Source organism: Micrasema longulum, unplaced genomic scaffold (genome assembly GCF_059751315.1).
Source record: "Micrasema longulum isolate JH-2025_06_02 unplaced genomic scaffold, ASM5975131v1 h1tg000103l, whole genome shotgun sequence".
In the NCBI taxonomy this organism is placed as follows: domain Eukaryota; kingdom Metazoa; phylum Arthropoda; class Insecta; order Trichoptera; family Brachycentridae; genus Micrasema; species Micrasema longulum.
Genome location: NW_028277309.1, coordinates 211,356 through 225,528, shown reverse-complemented (window position 1 = coordinate 225,528; position 14,173 = coordinate 211,356). Strand labels below are relative to the sequence as shown.

The 14,173-nt window shown below is 31.9% G+C and overlaps 2 protein-coding genes across 2 annotated transcripts in view; both read right to left on the bottom strand.

Moving 5' to 3' along the window:
- LOC148284628 (tubby-related protein 4-like) overlaps positions 1-3,116 on the bottom strand; it is a 75,551-nt gene extending 72,435 nt beyond the window's left edge. The window contains 1 exon segment of the mRNA XM_088237557.1: positions 2,587-3,116. Within this exon segment, the coding sequence (XP_088093683.1) occupies positions 2,587-2,682 (96 nt within the window). The 5' untranslated portion in view covers positions 2,683-3,116.
- A 1,574-nt stretch (positions 3,117-4,690) lies between these two features.
- PolQ (DNA polymerase theta) lies at positions 4,691-13,950 on the bottom strand. Its single transcript, XM_088237546.1, has 9 exons — positions 11,550-13,950; positions 11,344-11,468; positions 9,249-11,254; positions 9,016-9,169; positions 8,757-8,938; positions 8,256-8,425; positions 7,838-8,165; positions 7,499-7,763; positions 4,691-6,111 (listed from the first exon to the last, which is right to left on the bottom strand). Exons 1-9 carry the CDS (start codon positions 13,742-13,744, stop codon positions 5,816-5,818), a joined length of 5,721 nt encoding a protein of 1,906 aa, XP_088093672.1. The 5' UTR covers positions 13,745-13,950; the 3' UTR covers positions 4,691-5,815.
- Between the last annotated feature and the right edge of the window lie 223 nt (positions 13,951-14,173).

Below are 14,173 nucleotides of genomic sequence, written 5' to 3'. Positions count from 1 at the left end.
TTGTCAGCAGGTGGGAAATGTAGGATATGGAAGGAAGCTTTGAAAAATACACCACAGAACCCAGACCAATTGAGAAGAAAATATTTTTTGGATTCTTTTTTGCAACTGACGGGAATCGGATCCGCGACGCCAGTTTCACGACCAGTCTAAAATCCTGACTTAGTTAAAAACAGAGAAAATATCAGATTATTTATTCAGTTTGTTAGCTCTTGGATTGAGAAACAAGAAATTCTCAGGGGTGCCCCATAATGTAGTGACCGATACCTGCGAAGTTCTCGTCTTTGAGAGAATGTGCAAAATGGTTGGTAAATTGAATTGTATGCATTGTCCAGGGAACCCAATGTCTCTTATATTTTGTGATGTTCTTTCCCATTAAACATAAGTAGTTTTGCCTTGCTAACCCTTGGTGTTGTTATTGTCAAACGAAGTACTAACAATCACCGTGACTTGATTAAATAAATGTAGTTAATAAGCTTTAAATAAGCGGTGCCACATACATGATTATGGTATTTATCTTTGACTTGCATGAGGGGCATCGAAGTTAAGAAATGTGTAAATAATAATAAAAATAATCTAATCTGATGTTATTAAATTTACAAAATTACTATAATGAAGGTAGGCTATTGTGATACAAGTAAATACAGTTTTTGCTACCATTTGTGTTTGAAATATGGTCATGAGGATAAATGACAATATCCAAAAAAGGCCCCCCATATAATTTGCCAAACTCACAGTGAAAGAGGCAGTGAAGGCAATAAAGCTAAGTTCAATTAAAATCACGATCTATGAAATTAAAAAAGAGTAATTCGTTTATTAACAAAAAAAACATTGCTTTTTTGCATGAGTGAAACCGATAGGAAGACTCACGGTCTTTAAAACGATTTCGGGATGTGGTCCGTGGCCTGGCACCCGAAGAAAAGAATAGTAATTTAGTTTTTGTTTACCGTATGATTGAGATACGCAGCATTTGGTGTACTAATGCAGTGCCCTATGCACCATCAAATTCTGATATTGAAATTGTGATTGTTGACTCGGGGTTTTCCTAATTTAAAAAGACACATCAATTTGATTTTTTTTTAATCCTACGTTGGTGAAAAATAAAAATATAAATAATATAAGTTACGTATATTTCCATATCGTCGGGATCGTGAACATCGACGCAATTGATTTTCCTAAACTTTACGCGAGAGCGGTTTGATTTTTTTTTACATTTTATGTCACAACTTGATAAGTGCAAAAGTACACCATGATTTTTTTTAAACCTGTAAAAAAAAAAATTGTACAACTTTTTCAATATCAAATATAAAATAAAGTCAATGTCCCATTTTTTGCACACCCGTCGTTGTACTGCGATCCTGACGATATATTTATAAGGATTTTTACTAACAAGCTATTGTTAAATTTAAAAAAATGTATTATGTTGTGTAAAAAAAAATAATTGGCGAAGAGATTTTTTTGTAGTTTTTTTTTTTGTTAAAATATTTTTTGTCTAATCAAACTGCATTTCAATTAAATAAATTAATACATATACCTATTGGTAACATACCTAACGAAATCACTTTAATGAGAAAGTTCAGTGCTGCGGGAAATTGGATTTAAAAAATAGTTAATTACAAGCGGTAAAAATTAGAGCATTCAATTGTTTGTCAAAGTTTCTCGAAAAGTAATGAAAAATTAATAAAAACGATTTTCCGATTTAATGATAGATTTCCGGTTTCCGAGAACACAACTCGCCAATCAGCAAAACTCACCGACTAGAACTTGTGATGCCACGGGCAGAGTAATTTCAAAATTGCGAAACATTAAAAAAATCATAGCGCTGATAATACGATACAAGAAAATATATAAATGTATTTATTTTATTTTTTGCTTTGCTTGATAGTCTATAAACAAATAAATAAATATATAAAAAGCACTGAATTTTCTCATAGCGATGAAAATATTGTTTTTGCGTATATTTTATTTGATCCACCTAATAAATATGAAAAAAATATTTAAAGCAAAAATGAATTACCCTAGAATCCTATTTAGAAGAAAATATAGTTAATTAAAAAATACATTTTAAAAAATATCATTAGATATAATACATATTACAAAATTTCACGTAGATAATGTAGATAAATTTGGATTATTTTTACCGCCAGAAAGAAAGTTGACAAAATACAAAAGGGATGTTAAAATAAATTATAGATTATAAAATAAACATATCAAAATATTAACTATGGGAAATAAAATAAATATACAGTAATAAACAAACAACCTACAAATTACATAAATATTGTTAGCGATGATAGCTAGGTATTTCACTAATTAAGTATTAATAATTATCCAGTTAATTTGTCAAATTAATAACAGAAACTTATGCACAATTAGGACGAATAAGAATATTAAATATTACAATAATTATTATTTATAATGATGTGCATTTACATAGATATATTTGCTTAGTGACATTTTATTGTTACGTATTATTTGCTAGTATAGAGAAACAATATTAACTATTTTAAATAGCCGAAAGTGGCTCATATAGTAAATATATACGAGAGACAGACGAGAGAAAATAATATAATTGTTAGGAAAACAAACCTCTGGAAGCTCGTCTGGCACTTTGCCCATCCATGACAGAGAGAGAATAGAGCAGTCACACTTTGCACTTGTATTTTGTTCGAAATGAAGGTGCATGGCGAACTATTTTTCACGTTTAAATGACGAAAACCCTAGCATAATAAAACAAATACAATAGAGCTTTCGCGTCTTGTCAAGTTAAACATCTTAGCACTCCAGTGAACACACTAGAAGACGCTGGGAAATTAAGTAAACGTTTCAAAAAATATCATAAAAACATGTCAGATTTAATTTTATTCGCGAGCACTGTTGGAATTAATTTAAAGCGATATTTAAAAACAATTTGTCCGCCACATAATCTACCGCTTTTACGCTGGGTCTATCCGCCGAGACTTTGATAGTAACATAAATTTTCACGAGAGCAACGTCAAACCACCCCTAAACATGTCTTTGTATTGATTTCCCGCTACGAGAGGGGGAAACTCCAGGGTAAACGTAAAATGTTCACGTTGTATTCACCTCCAAAGTATTTATTCCGAACGGAGACATCTAACGGCAATAATAGAAAGTTATTTGACAATACTCGTAACCGTAACGTTCTGAGCGTCCTAATTTTCGTGCGCATGCGCCGCGTTCGGAAAATTATTTCGTACTTCCCGCGAGCGCGAACTGTCAATATTTCAAGTTTGAAAGATTTTCACTGCTAAAACTATTCCGCGCGATCTCTCCGCCAGTGCTGAATTTATTTCAGATATTGAATTTTGACCTAAAAAAATACTTGTCTTGTCGCCAACTTTCCAATCTCAGACATTGTTTCAATTTATGAAGGTACTGGATATTAGACAATTAAAAAAAAGTCATTGACACATTTCTGGTCTTATGGTTACAAGAGGAGATCCCAACAGAATGGAGGTATGAGGTTTTCCTGTATTTGAATTATTTAATACCAAATACACGAACGACTTTCACTCAGAGATACTTCTCTTTTGTGGTTTTGTCTCCAAAACGAAAGTCATTTTCAGAAGATGTATACAAGTGTGTCTAAGGGATAAGACCATTGCAGGAGACTGCTGCGAGATATTGCACAGATTTATTAAGCGTGTTGTCCAGATGTTTATGTCATAACTTTTATTTGCAGTATTCCTTAATAATATGCATGCTTCCACTTTCTATTTTGTTGTATCCCAAACTCAACACAGGGCTCTTGGCGTCATAGAGTTAGGGATATGTTACTATTTTTTCTAATAAGTATGTATCTTTATATGAATAAATAAAAAAGCTTACTATTTTTTTAAAGATATGAAAAACTAAAATTCTAGATACCTAAAAAATGCATTTTTCAGAAATAGATTGTTGGATTTTCAAGACCAGAATACAATTCGATACATTGTATACTATGTTTATGTACTGTATATTGTGCAATTTTCATTAAAAAAATATATTAATTTTAACTTTAATGTGGGAAAACTGGTCCCTTCTAATATATTTTTTAATAAACGTAATGCGCGACAGGCGCGTAAGGTGAAAATATTATTTTTTTTCCGTGTAGAGAACAGGTTCTCTAACTTATTTCACACACCGTCCACTTAGAAATTTTCTAAAGCCCCCCAATAAAGCAATAAGCTTAACACAAAGCAAATTAAAACAAAGCATTATTTCTTGCTGTCAAAGGGGGGAGGGAGAAGTCGATACATGAGATTTCAATACCGACCGGGACCAATTTGTACCTTTTATATACCCTTTGAAAGGCTTTTTAAAATGAGTCATCGCCCCCTAGACCGCCTCAATGCCCCCCAATTTTTTTTGGGCCTTATACCGCCCCCTGAATGCCTTCAGCACCCGCAAAGGGGCACTATCCCCCACATTGGAGTAGAAGAAAAATGATCCTATGGAATGAACCAATTTTTTTTTATTATAAATGCAAACAGAGGTTACAGAGAGTGAGTAAATATGAAAATGGCTATAGTTGGGATATGCACTGGCTATTGGCTAAATGAAATAAAGACGAAAACTGTCTATGTTCGGGTCCCGCACTCTAAGGGTCAATAACATAAAATAAATAAAACGCGTTTTTAAACATTTACAATAAATTTTATAAGTAGTTCATCAATTTCATTATGCATGATATTATATTTAATCTAAGCCCTTCAACAAATTCTTTTTTTAATGTTGCATAACACAATACATAACCTGATTTTTTATTATTTTACTTTTTTTTTAATGCATCCACATGATTTTTTTAACAAGGGAGTAAAAATGCACTGTAAAATACAATACCAATATGTGTACAGTCCATTAAAATCTTTAATGGTCCTAGCTTTACGTGCGTGTAATAATAAGTTTTTATATAAATCATTCAGTGTACTTACTAACACAAACTAAATATGTATGTTTACTTTGTTTACCGACAGGCACTAACGCATTAACACAGGGTTATTAAACATTCAAACACATTATATACATACCTGTTAAAAAAAAGTTTTGATAAAAATTACATAATTGTTTTTCACAGCCATATTCTTACAAACAGCGTAATTACCATAAAAGGTTATTATACAATTGAATGTTTCTCGATATTCACATAAAATTTGTTTAATATTGTTAATAATAATTATTTTTCTAATTCATTAATAATCAGTAGCAAAGCAATTTAAAAATTAACGATATATTAACGATATGCTTATTTATCGTTTCAGAGATGTTTAAGTTTTCATGTGTTAATTTTTCAATGATTTATTTTGAGCTATTAACATTAATACGTCCAAGAAAATATGACTTTTTAATTACATTCACGTAATATAAATTTTGAGCTCTATATTGTATAAATTTTATGATCACAGTAATACATATTTTTTTAAAATTTAACTATCAACAACAATTTTTTTAATTTAAAACGTTTAAAAGAGGCATTTACAACTATGATTTTTTTCAGTTGATTAATTATTTTTTTAATACGTACCTAAAAAATAAAAATAATAAATTGTACCTATACAAGTTTTGTAAAAATATATCATTTTACACTTCCTGAGCCACTTAGACTATTAAGAATATAACTTAAATACAATTTTGTATGAGAAGTACATATATATATATAAATATACATATATATTGGCGTGCATGAGAAGATGTATGAATATAGAGGTAGCAAAATCTGTATGCAAAGACAAAGTGATATGGTATTCTATCCTTTCTGCCTACCCTTATGGAGAAACGGCATGATGGTTTGTGTGTTTGTTTTACAATTATTTATTTATGTTATTTCTTTTAAGTCTCCCCATAGTGAACCTATTTTAACTTTAACGGGTAAAGGAATTGATAATGAAACAGTTTTCTCCATACAACTACGAAAAATACCCTTAAAGGTGTCCACCAATTCTAGGGGAACCTCATACATTAACTCATCGTGCAGTAACAACACAAGTTTAATATTATGAGATTCGCCAAAATGTTGCTCAATTGTTTTATGAATCAAAATCATCGCAGATTTCAAAATATCAGCAGCAGATCCTTGTATTGTTGTATTAACAGCTTGTCGTTCGGCATGAGCTAAAAATAAAAAGTGAAAAAGTTAAAAATGTATCTTAACACACTTTGTGTGGGAAAGGTAGTTCTACCCACGCGGCCGACTGGTACTTATCGGCAAAAAAAATAGAAATACCCGCTACGCCTGCTCCACTTTAAAGGCGAGAAAGGTAGATCTACTCGATTATTTCGTTTGAGTATTTTATGTCAATACTTTAAGATTACACACTCCAAATTACACACACTCATCTATAAAAAGTAAGATAATTTGTCATTTCATTTACGTACACATTTACTCTTGCACAGCTCTTATGAGAAACATGAGAGCTTGTGCATAAGATGATTTGTTAAGTCAATGAGTTGATAAATTATATCCATATTTTTATTTTATAATTTGTGAGCAGAATGGAGACATTTTAAATTTGTATTTGTAATATGAATACCTGTATGTTCGTCATTCTGCCAAAATAAAGACGAATACCTATATTTTCTTTTATGACGTGTTATGAATATAATTTACTTCTTCTCTTATTTTTTATTGGATTATCATAAGTGGTAAATGGTGAGTGAGTATTCAAAATTTAATTAAAAAATAACTGATGGTTTAGGAGATATGGCGATTTTTTTGACCGCTGCGTTAACTTGTTACATTAGCAAAGCCCACATAAAGTGTGTTAATTATCAGAAGAAAGATAATTGAACAATTAATATACATAATAATGATTTACCATATTTTAATAAGTAGTCAGGCTATATTATAATGTGCACAATCACCGAAAATGAAATGAAATATTTTATTTATTCAATCACAACACAATACATAAATTGGATAAAGTACAGAGACACAGCTTAGAGTGCTATAAACAGAAATGGCCCGTGCCTGTAAACTTGCCCTGACTCTCTAGAAAATCCATGTTGAATGGGGGGCACTTGTAATTGCATATATTATTAAACTTGTTCTAAAAATATAATAAAAAAGAAAAGACTGATGATTGACATAATAAATGAATAGCTAAGAACCTATTTTTTATATTTTTGTTAATAGAGTGAAGTTTATTTATTTAGATTAGCCTTTTTTAGGTTGTTTTAGTATTGCTAATTCATTGTAATTAATTTAAATTGTCTTTGCTTTCTGAAATGAACTAAATTCATAATTTAAATATTATCAACATTGTGGAATACACAAATTAATATATAAAGTGGTGAAATCAAAACATGGCATTTGACTACGCATCGACACAAGGATGTATGCATTTGTTTTATAGGTGAACATTCTCGATGATGAATGGTATATATAAGAGTTGCTTACATCAGAATCCTAACCACCCTATTTGTGGATTTGAAACTGCAAAACTTTAATCCTTGAAAATAAATTAAATAATAATTGATGTGAGATACTAATGAAACTTACATTTTTCAGAAAACCCGGAGCTTTTGATGAGAGGCAAATACCTCCGTCTCCCGCTAAAGGTTTCAACGTACCCTAGTCTTCTACAATCTTCAATTACTTTATTGGTGTAAATTTTAATTGTTGGATAAGCAGCATGAAATGAATTCATAAAAACACCAGCCTCAAGTTCACAGACGTCTAATGTCTGAGCCAATGTTTTACAGCCCATACCATAAATGATTCCGTAACACATTTGTTTTGCTTTTTGTCTTAAATCGTCCTCAACCTACAAAAAAATAAAAAAATAGACTATACAGATATAGAAAATAATAATTTTAAAATTATCCCAAGTACACCTACCTCATCTTCAGATATACACTTCCATGTTGCAGCAATAGACTTAAAGATATCTCCATCAGATGTCACAATCTTTCTTAAGGTAATATCATTGGATAAATGAGTTAAAAGCCTTAGTTCTAGCTGGCAATAGTCTGCCGATATAAGTAGTGTTCCGTGGGCAGCAGGAAATATGTTGCGGCAACTAAAGAAAGTGTTTATACTTTCATTCTCATTTCTATTAAACAAAAGATCAGAGGGAATTTCAAAATTTCTAGGAATACTTTGCAGATTTGGTTCCTGCATTGACATCCTTCCTGTTGAGGTGTGTGTGCAATAACATGTATATATTCTGAAACAACAATAAAAAACAAATAAAATATAGAAAACAACAAATAATAGACATGTCATGTATATACACATTTATATATTCTTTATGTACCTAGTCTCTGTTGTACACTCTACAGCCTTAGCAGTCAAGGGAAATAAATTCTTGGTCAGAATAGCGCTGAGTTTTCTCCAGTAAATAACTATTTGAGCCAGTGGATTGTCGATTTTCTCTAGTTTTTTTTTGTTAGTGCTAACTTTGTGTCCTTTATACAAACCAAGAACCTATAAAATTTAAATAAATATCTTTATCTAAATGCAGTAATTAATAATAACAACATTATTTCATTATAAATTTATTTTAAAAAGTATATATCGAACCATGAACACCGAAACGTCGTAACAGGCAGGAGGAATATTTTACAAAAGAATAATTTCTCTTCTTAATTGTTAAGGAATATACAGCAAGTTTTGTTTTGAATATTTATTTTATTGATATTAATAAAATAAATGTATTTGTTCTTAATTGATAGAAAGAAGTGTTCTCTTGTAAAATATTGTTTTTGTCGGTTATGATGGTTTGGCGACCATGGCCTGATATATGTATTAATCAAACCTTAGCAACTTCTGAGGGAGATGTAAATCTAAATCGACGACCTGTTATTAAAAAAGCATGCTTCTCCAGTGAATTTTGAGTTGTTTTTAGGTTATTTAACATCTTTCCTGCCATTACTTTATCTATTTCTATTCCAGACAATTCACATTCTGCAATAACTCGTAATGCTTTCATCTCTAGGTCTAGAAGAAAATTTCATATTATTTGTACAATAATTATAGAAATAAGCTATCACCATAGATTTAATTCAATAACTTACTAAAAATATTAATCATTTTATGGTGTTTTTCTTGAATACGGCATTTCAATGTTTTTATGCTGTAATAAGTAGCCCACGCACTTAAACATGAAAGATCTCTGGGTGTTTTATTTGAAAAAACTGACGCTGAATCTATAAAACAGTATGTTTGAAGCTGAAAGTAATGAAATATGCAAATCAACAATTTAAAAAGATGTAAGTTTTTATTGGTGTAAATAAAATATTATATTTACCATTCCTGTTAATGTCTTGCGGTCACCTTCTGGATCTAAAAGCCAATCAGCTACTAATGGATCTTCCCAATGGCACTGAATTTTTATATCACAACATCTGTACAGTACCATAAATGCATATTTGCTGTTAAATAACATAATTGTTTTCCTTTTATCATTTACTACTGAACTGAGAAGTTGATAGATATCTGATTGAGGTATGCCTGCCTGTAAATTCGTTAAATCGAAATAATACCCAATATTTTGATCGAGTAAAACCGCAAATCCCTTTATACATTTACCAAGATACGCCTTCCTGTCAAGTGTAGATGTATTTTGATTTGAAATTCCTTTATTTTTAAGAATACTTTGTCCAATTTTGGGAACATTATTTTTATAATGCTCCATATCAATAAACAATGTTATGTTTGTAAAGCTCACAATATGAGAGCAGTAAGTTGCGAACAATTCACGATTACTGCAAGCATTCACAGAAAATACATTAAAATTTTCACCCTCTAAATTTTTAAATTCTAAACTGTGAAAATCTCCACTCTTAATATTATTCAGATAATATTCAGTAGAAAATGCATTTTGGATAGGTGTTTTCAGGATACAATTTGATATATTCATATTGATCTTTGGAAACCTTAAACCAGCACCATCAGCTTTTTGTTCCAAACACTTCCTTTTCTTACATTTCTTATTTTCTTTTCTTACCATTTTTCTCTTTGGTGTAACGATTTTTGTATTTTTCATAGATAACTCCTTTGTTGACTTGTTTTGAGAATTCAAAATAAGGTCACCAGCAGGTTGACTATCACATATTTTATCCATAAATGAATCATTAAATGGAAGAGCGAAAGCATTCTCAATTGATATCATGTTCACGGAGTTGATTTCAGATTCATCTTTTAATAATACTCTTTGAGGGGAATTTTCCTTATTGTTTTGATCAAAACCAGTAAATTGATTTTTGTCCAACAACCCACGAAGCTGAGTATCAATTTCAAGACTATCTTCAAACATGCTAAGATTTTTGGAATGATCACTTTGTAGAATACTACAGTTACTAGTGAAGCTAGAATCCTTACATTCAAACGGACTATTTAAAAATTGTGTGTTTTTTACATTTGTTTTACTATCTGTGAGTAAGCTAAAAATTTGGCCTCCTTTTATGAGATCTTTAAACATAGAATCAGAATCATTCGCTGAATTATCTATTAAGCAAACAGATTCTTTGTTTGATATACCATTCAAAAGAAGGTTCTCAATTATAGGAGTTGAATGATGCAAAGATGAATCATTATTAGTATTTACAAAACTGTTAGTAGAGTTTTTCTTTTGAAGTTTTGGATTAGGGGTCTCCATTTCATTAATATAAGGAATGACAGCAGAATTATTAACATCATCAATTTTATCTAAAGCCGTTGTGAGAGACTCCATAGTATTATTTTGTAGATGTGGTTTAATTATAATTCCTTGTTTAGAAGTCACTGGAGTATTTGGATCAAATCGAAATACAGATTTATTTTTAATTTCATTTCTATCTGCTTTACAATGAGATTCCACAGTACTATCTGGTGGCAATTGGTTGGAGGGCTTTAATTCCCATTTTACTTCAGTAACACCCATTTCTAATTGCAAATAAGTTCTTGACTCAATGATTAGAAGACCTGCTGCCTCTTTGGCAGTAACACCCTTTTTACCAGTAATCCAAATATTCTTTAGTGAATTCCTCTTTTCCTGGTCATATTTTATTTCTCCTTCTCTCTCTTTTTCGCTTTGAAAGGGAACAGCAGAAAGTAAAGCATTCTCTATTACACAGAGGTCTGCATTGGCCATCTGGCATAGTGTTTCAATTCCTGAGTTGAATAGAGCCCTTGCTCTTAGTCCATTCAATGATTGCAATCTCATTAAATCCAACAGATCACTTTGAATACCAAACTGTAATCGATCTTGAAATTGTGATACTAAAGATTCAAAACTCTTCCAGCCAAGTTGTCTGCTGAAAGCGGTTACCATGCCTAAAATTATATAAATCATTGATTACAGTGTACTTACCAAGAAAATACTTACACGTATAGCTATTTAAGAAAAAAAAATGCTATCTCACCTGCAAAAGTAGCGGCAGATTGCTGTAAACTTTGAAGCATTCCACGAGAACAATTGAAATTGGTTGAGACTGTTGATAAAGGCACTTCGTTAATCAAGTCTTGTAGTGCTAAAGCAGTGTAAAATCTGAAATGAAATATTTTTGTTTGGCAATAAGAACCTTTTAGTAAAATAAGAAATGTCTTCTTAATTATAATGTGGAACTACCTTCTGAGTACCTGTAATTTACATTGAATAGCTGATGAATCCATTTTTACAGAACCTCTCATACAGCGATAGATAAAACTTTCTTGAATCCCGACCATCTCTCCTACACGCTTCATAGCTTTACTCAGCGCATCCCATAAGCTCAACAGGTGCATCCAATTTATGTCTCCCCATTGAGAACAAATGCTATAAGGAGTAACAAGATATATCATGTGTAGATCTGTTTCGAGAACAAAACATTCTCTAGCTTTTTGTAACTCTTTAAATAAAGTGAGACCATCTTGAGGAGACATGGATGATGAGAGACAAGCTCTTCCCAAAGGAGTTGCTGTATAAAACAACTCGTTGGATACATTTTGCAGGCGTACTAATTCATAGTCCACCAGTTGCTTAATAGTGTCTCTGCAGTATTCCTTTATGGACTCATCATGATCCGAACTATTTAATAGAAGAGTACAATTAATAAATAACTGTAGATCATCGGGAGTTTTGGCAACTTGACTCGCAATCGATTCCAGAACGGCTCTAAGTAATTTGTCTCCACCTTTCAAACAACTCGATATTGGTTCGAAGGTACCAGATATTAATTCTTCAGCGGCATTTTTTTCATTTGATGAACAAATTAAAATGCTTTCTCCAGCGGAGTCAATCCCCATTCTACCAGCTCTGCCTGCCATCTGTTTGTATGACAGAATATTTATCGGTTTCGATCGAAATGTAGGAGATCTTATAATAACTCTACGAGCAGGTAAGTTGACCCCTGAACTGAGAGTAGACGTAGACACGAGTACCCTTATTGCGCTAGATTTAAAGGCACCTTCGATGATATCCCTTTCATCCATAGTAAGACCGGCATGATGATATGCTACTCCAAAAGAAATTGTCTGCTGTAAAACATGATCTAAACCAGACGGAGAATTCTTCAGCTGTTCCAAGACTTGGCTGATAGCCGAACCGTTTAGCTGCTCTCGTAAATAATTGCCATTATTAGACTTTGAATATCCTAAATTCCTAAAATTCGCTGCTATTTGTTGAGCCAAATTTTCGCACCAATTTTTAGTAGGGCAAAATAAAAGAACGGAACAATTCTGAAATAATGTCTCGAGACATAAAAACACAATATTGTCTTTATCGTTTGGCAATTCCTCCAAGGCTTCAACCTTTTTTACTAGTTCCATATTGCTGTTGTACAGACACCCAGAATAAAGGTAATGTTCTTGAAGAGGTATCGGTCTGAAAGTAGTTTTGTATAAATCAGCATCAAGCCATTGGGAGAGTAAAGAAAGGTTGGGGAGAGTAGCTGACATACCGATAATCTGAATATCTATTTGTTCGTACCTTCTGGAGACATATAACAACTTGGTAAGTAATAATTCTAGAATATATCCTCTGTGTGGATCTCCCAGAAGGTGTAACTCGTCGACAACAACTGTTCCGACATCAGATATTAGGCCGCTCTCTAGGAGACTATTCACCAAACTGTTGGCCTTCTCGATGGTGCAGATGGCCACGTGGACAGCCTGAAACCCGCCGGGAGGAGCATGGGATCCCATGAACCCTTCGACCCTTATTCCGCTGTCGCTAAAAATGTCTTGAAAGTAAAACATCTTCTCTCTTACTACCGAGACGAATGGTAAAATAATTAAGACTTTCTTTTGTCGCTCCAGAACTGTTTTGATTGCTAATATTTCCGCAACTAGGGTCTTTCCGGCAGAGGTGGGGGCTGAATATAGAAGATTTCCATTTTCATTCAAAACTTTTGAATTACTCAGACATTCTACTTGCCATTGAAACATATTGCTCACGCCTTTAGATCGATATTTGTCAACTATTTCTGGAGGCAGTCCCCAACATTCGAGTTTTCGCTGATCAGTAATAAGTGGTACATCTGACTTTTTCTCATCCTTGTTAAGTTTTATGTCATCGATACAACTTAGTCGCAGTTTGGAGTTGGTTCTAATAATTTCACTAAAACATTGTGTTTTATGAATGAGTGTAGATTGAATTGAAGTATTTTTTTGTGATTCACAAACTTTATTAGGCGAATCCCAAGTAGAGGTGAAGCCTTTGACAAAAGCTAGAGTCTCTTCGAAGGGTAGATTCTTCATTTGATGTTCATCGGTAAATGTTATATTCTCAACGAAATTACTTTCATTCAGTAATTCGTGATACATATGATTTTCTTTATCATCCATATTACGAAATTAAATTACATTGGTACTTGATATTTAAAATAAACACTATAAAAAATATCACAAAGTTTTGTCACATAAAAACAATTTTTAGATAGAATCTAGAAACATTTTTTTTATTTATTATTTAATAACAAAAACCTTTTTTCTACATCGTACTTCCGCATGCTGTCATTTCGATCTTTCTGATTTCGCGGCTGTCAACTGTCACCTGCCAGAATAATTTGACTTTTTAAAATCCTGCGTGTTCATTTATTCTGAGCGATCAATGATCGGACGATTACTTCAGGGAATAGGTCCTGGTTTTTATTTGTTTTGTTTTATAATCCGAGTTAGGTAATATCTAAACGAGATTACAAATAATTATTATCTAAATACATTATACTATTAATTAAATTCTGGTCATTCAAATAAATACGAATAATATTTCAT

Coding starts and splice junctions, on each gene's coding strand:
- PolQ (XM_088237546.1), bottom strand. CDS start 13,744: ATGGATGATAAAGAAAATCATATGTATCACGAATTACTGAATGAAAGT. Junction 11,469..11,549: donor AAATTACAGGTACTCAGAAG/GTAGTTCCACAT, acceptor ATTTCATTTCAG/ATTTTACACTGCTTTAGCAC. Junction 11,255..11,343: donor ATCTGCCGCTACTTTTGCAG/GTGAGATAGCAT, acceptor ATATAATTTTAG/GCATGGTAACCGCTTTCAGC.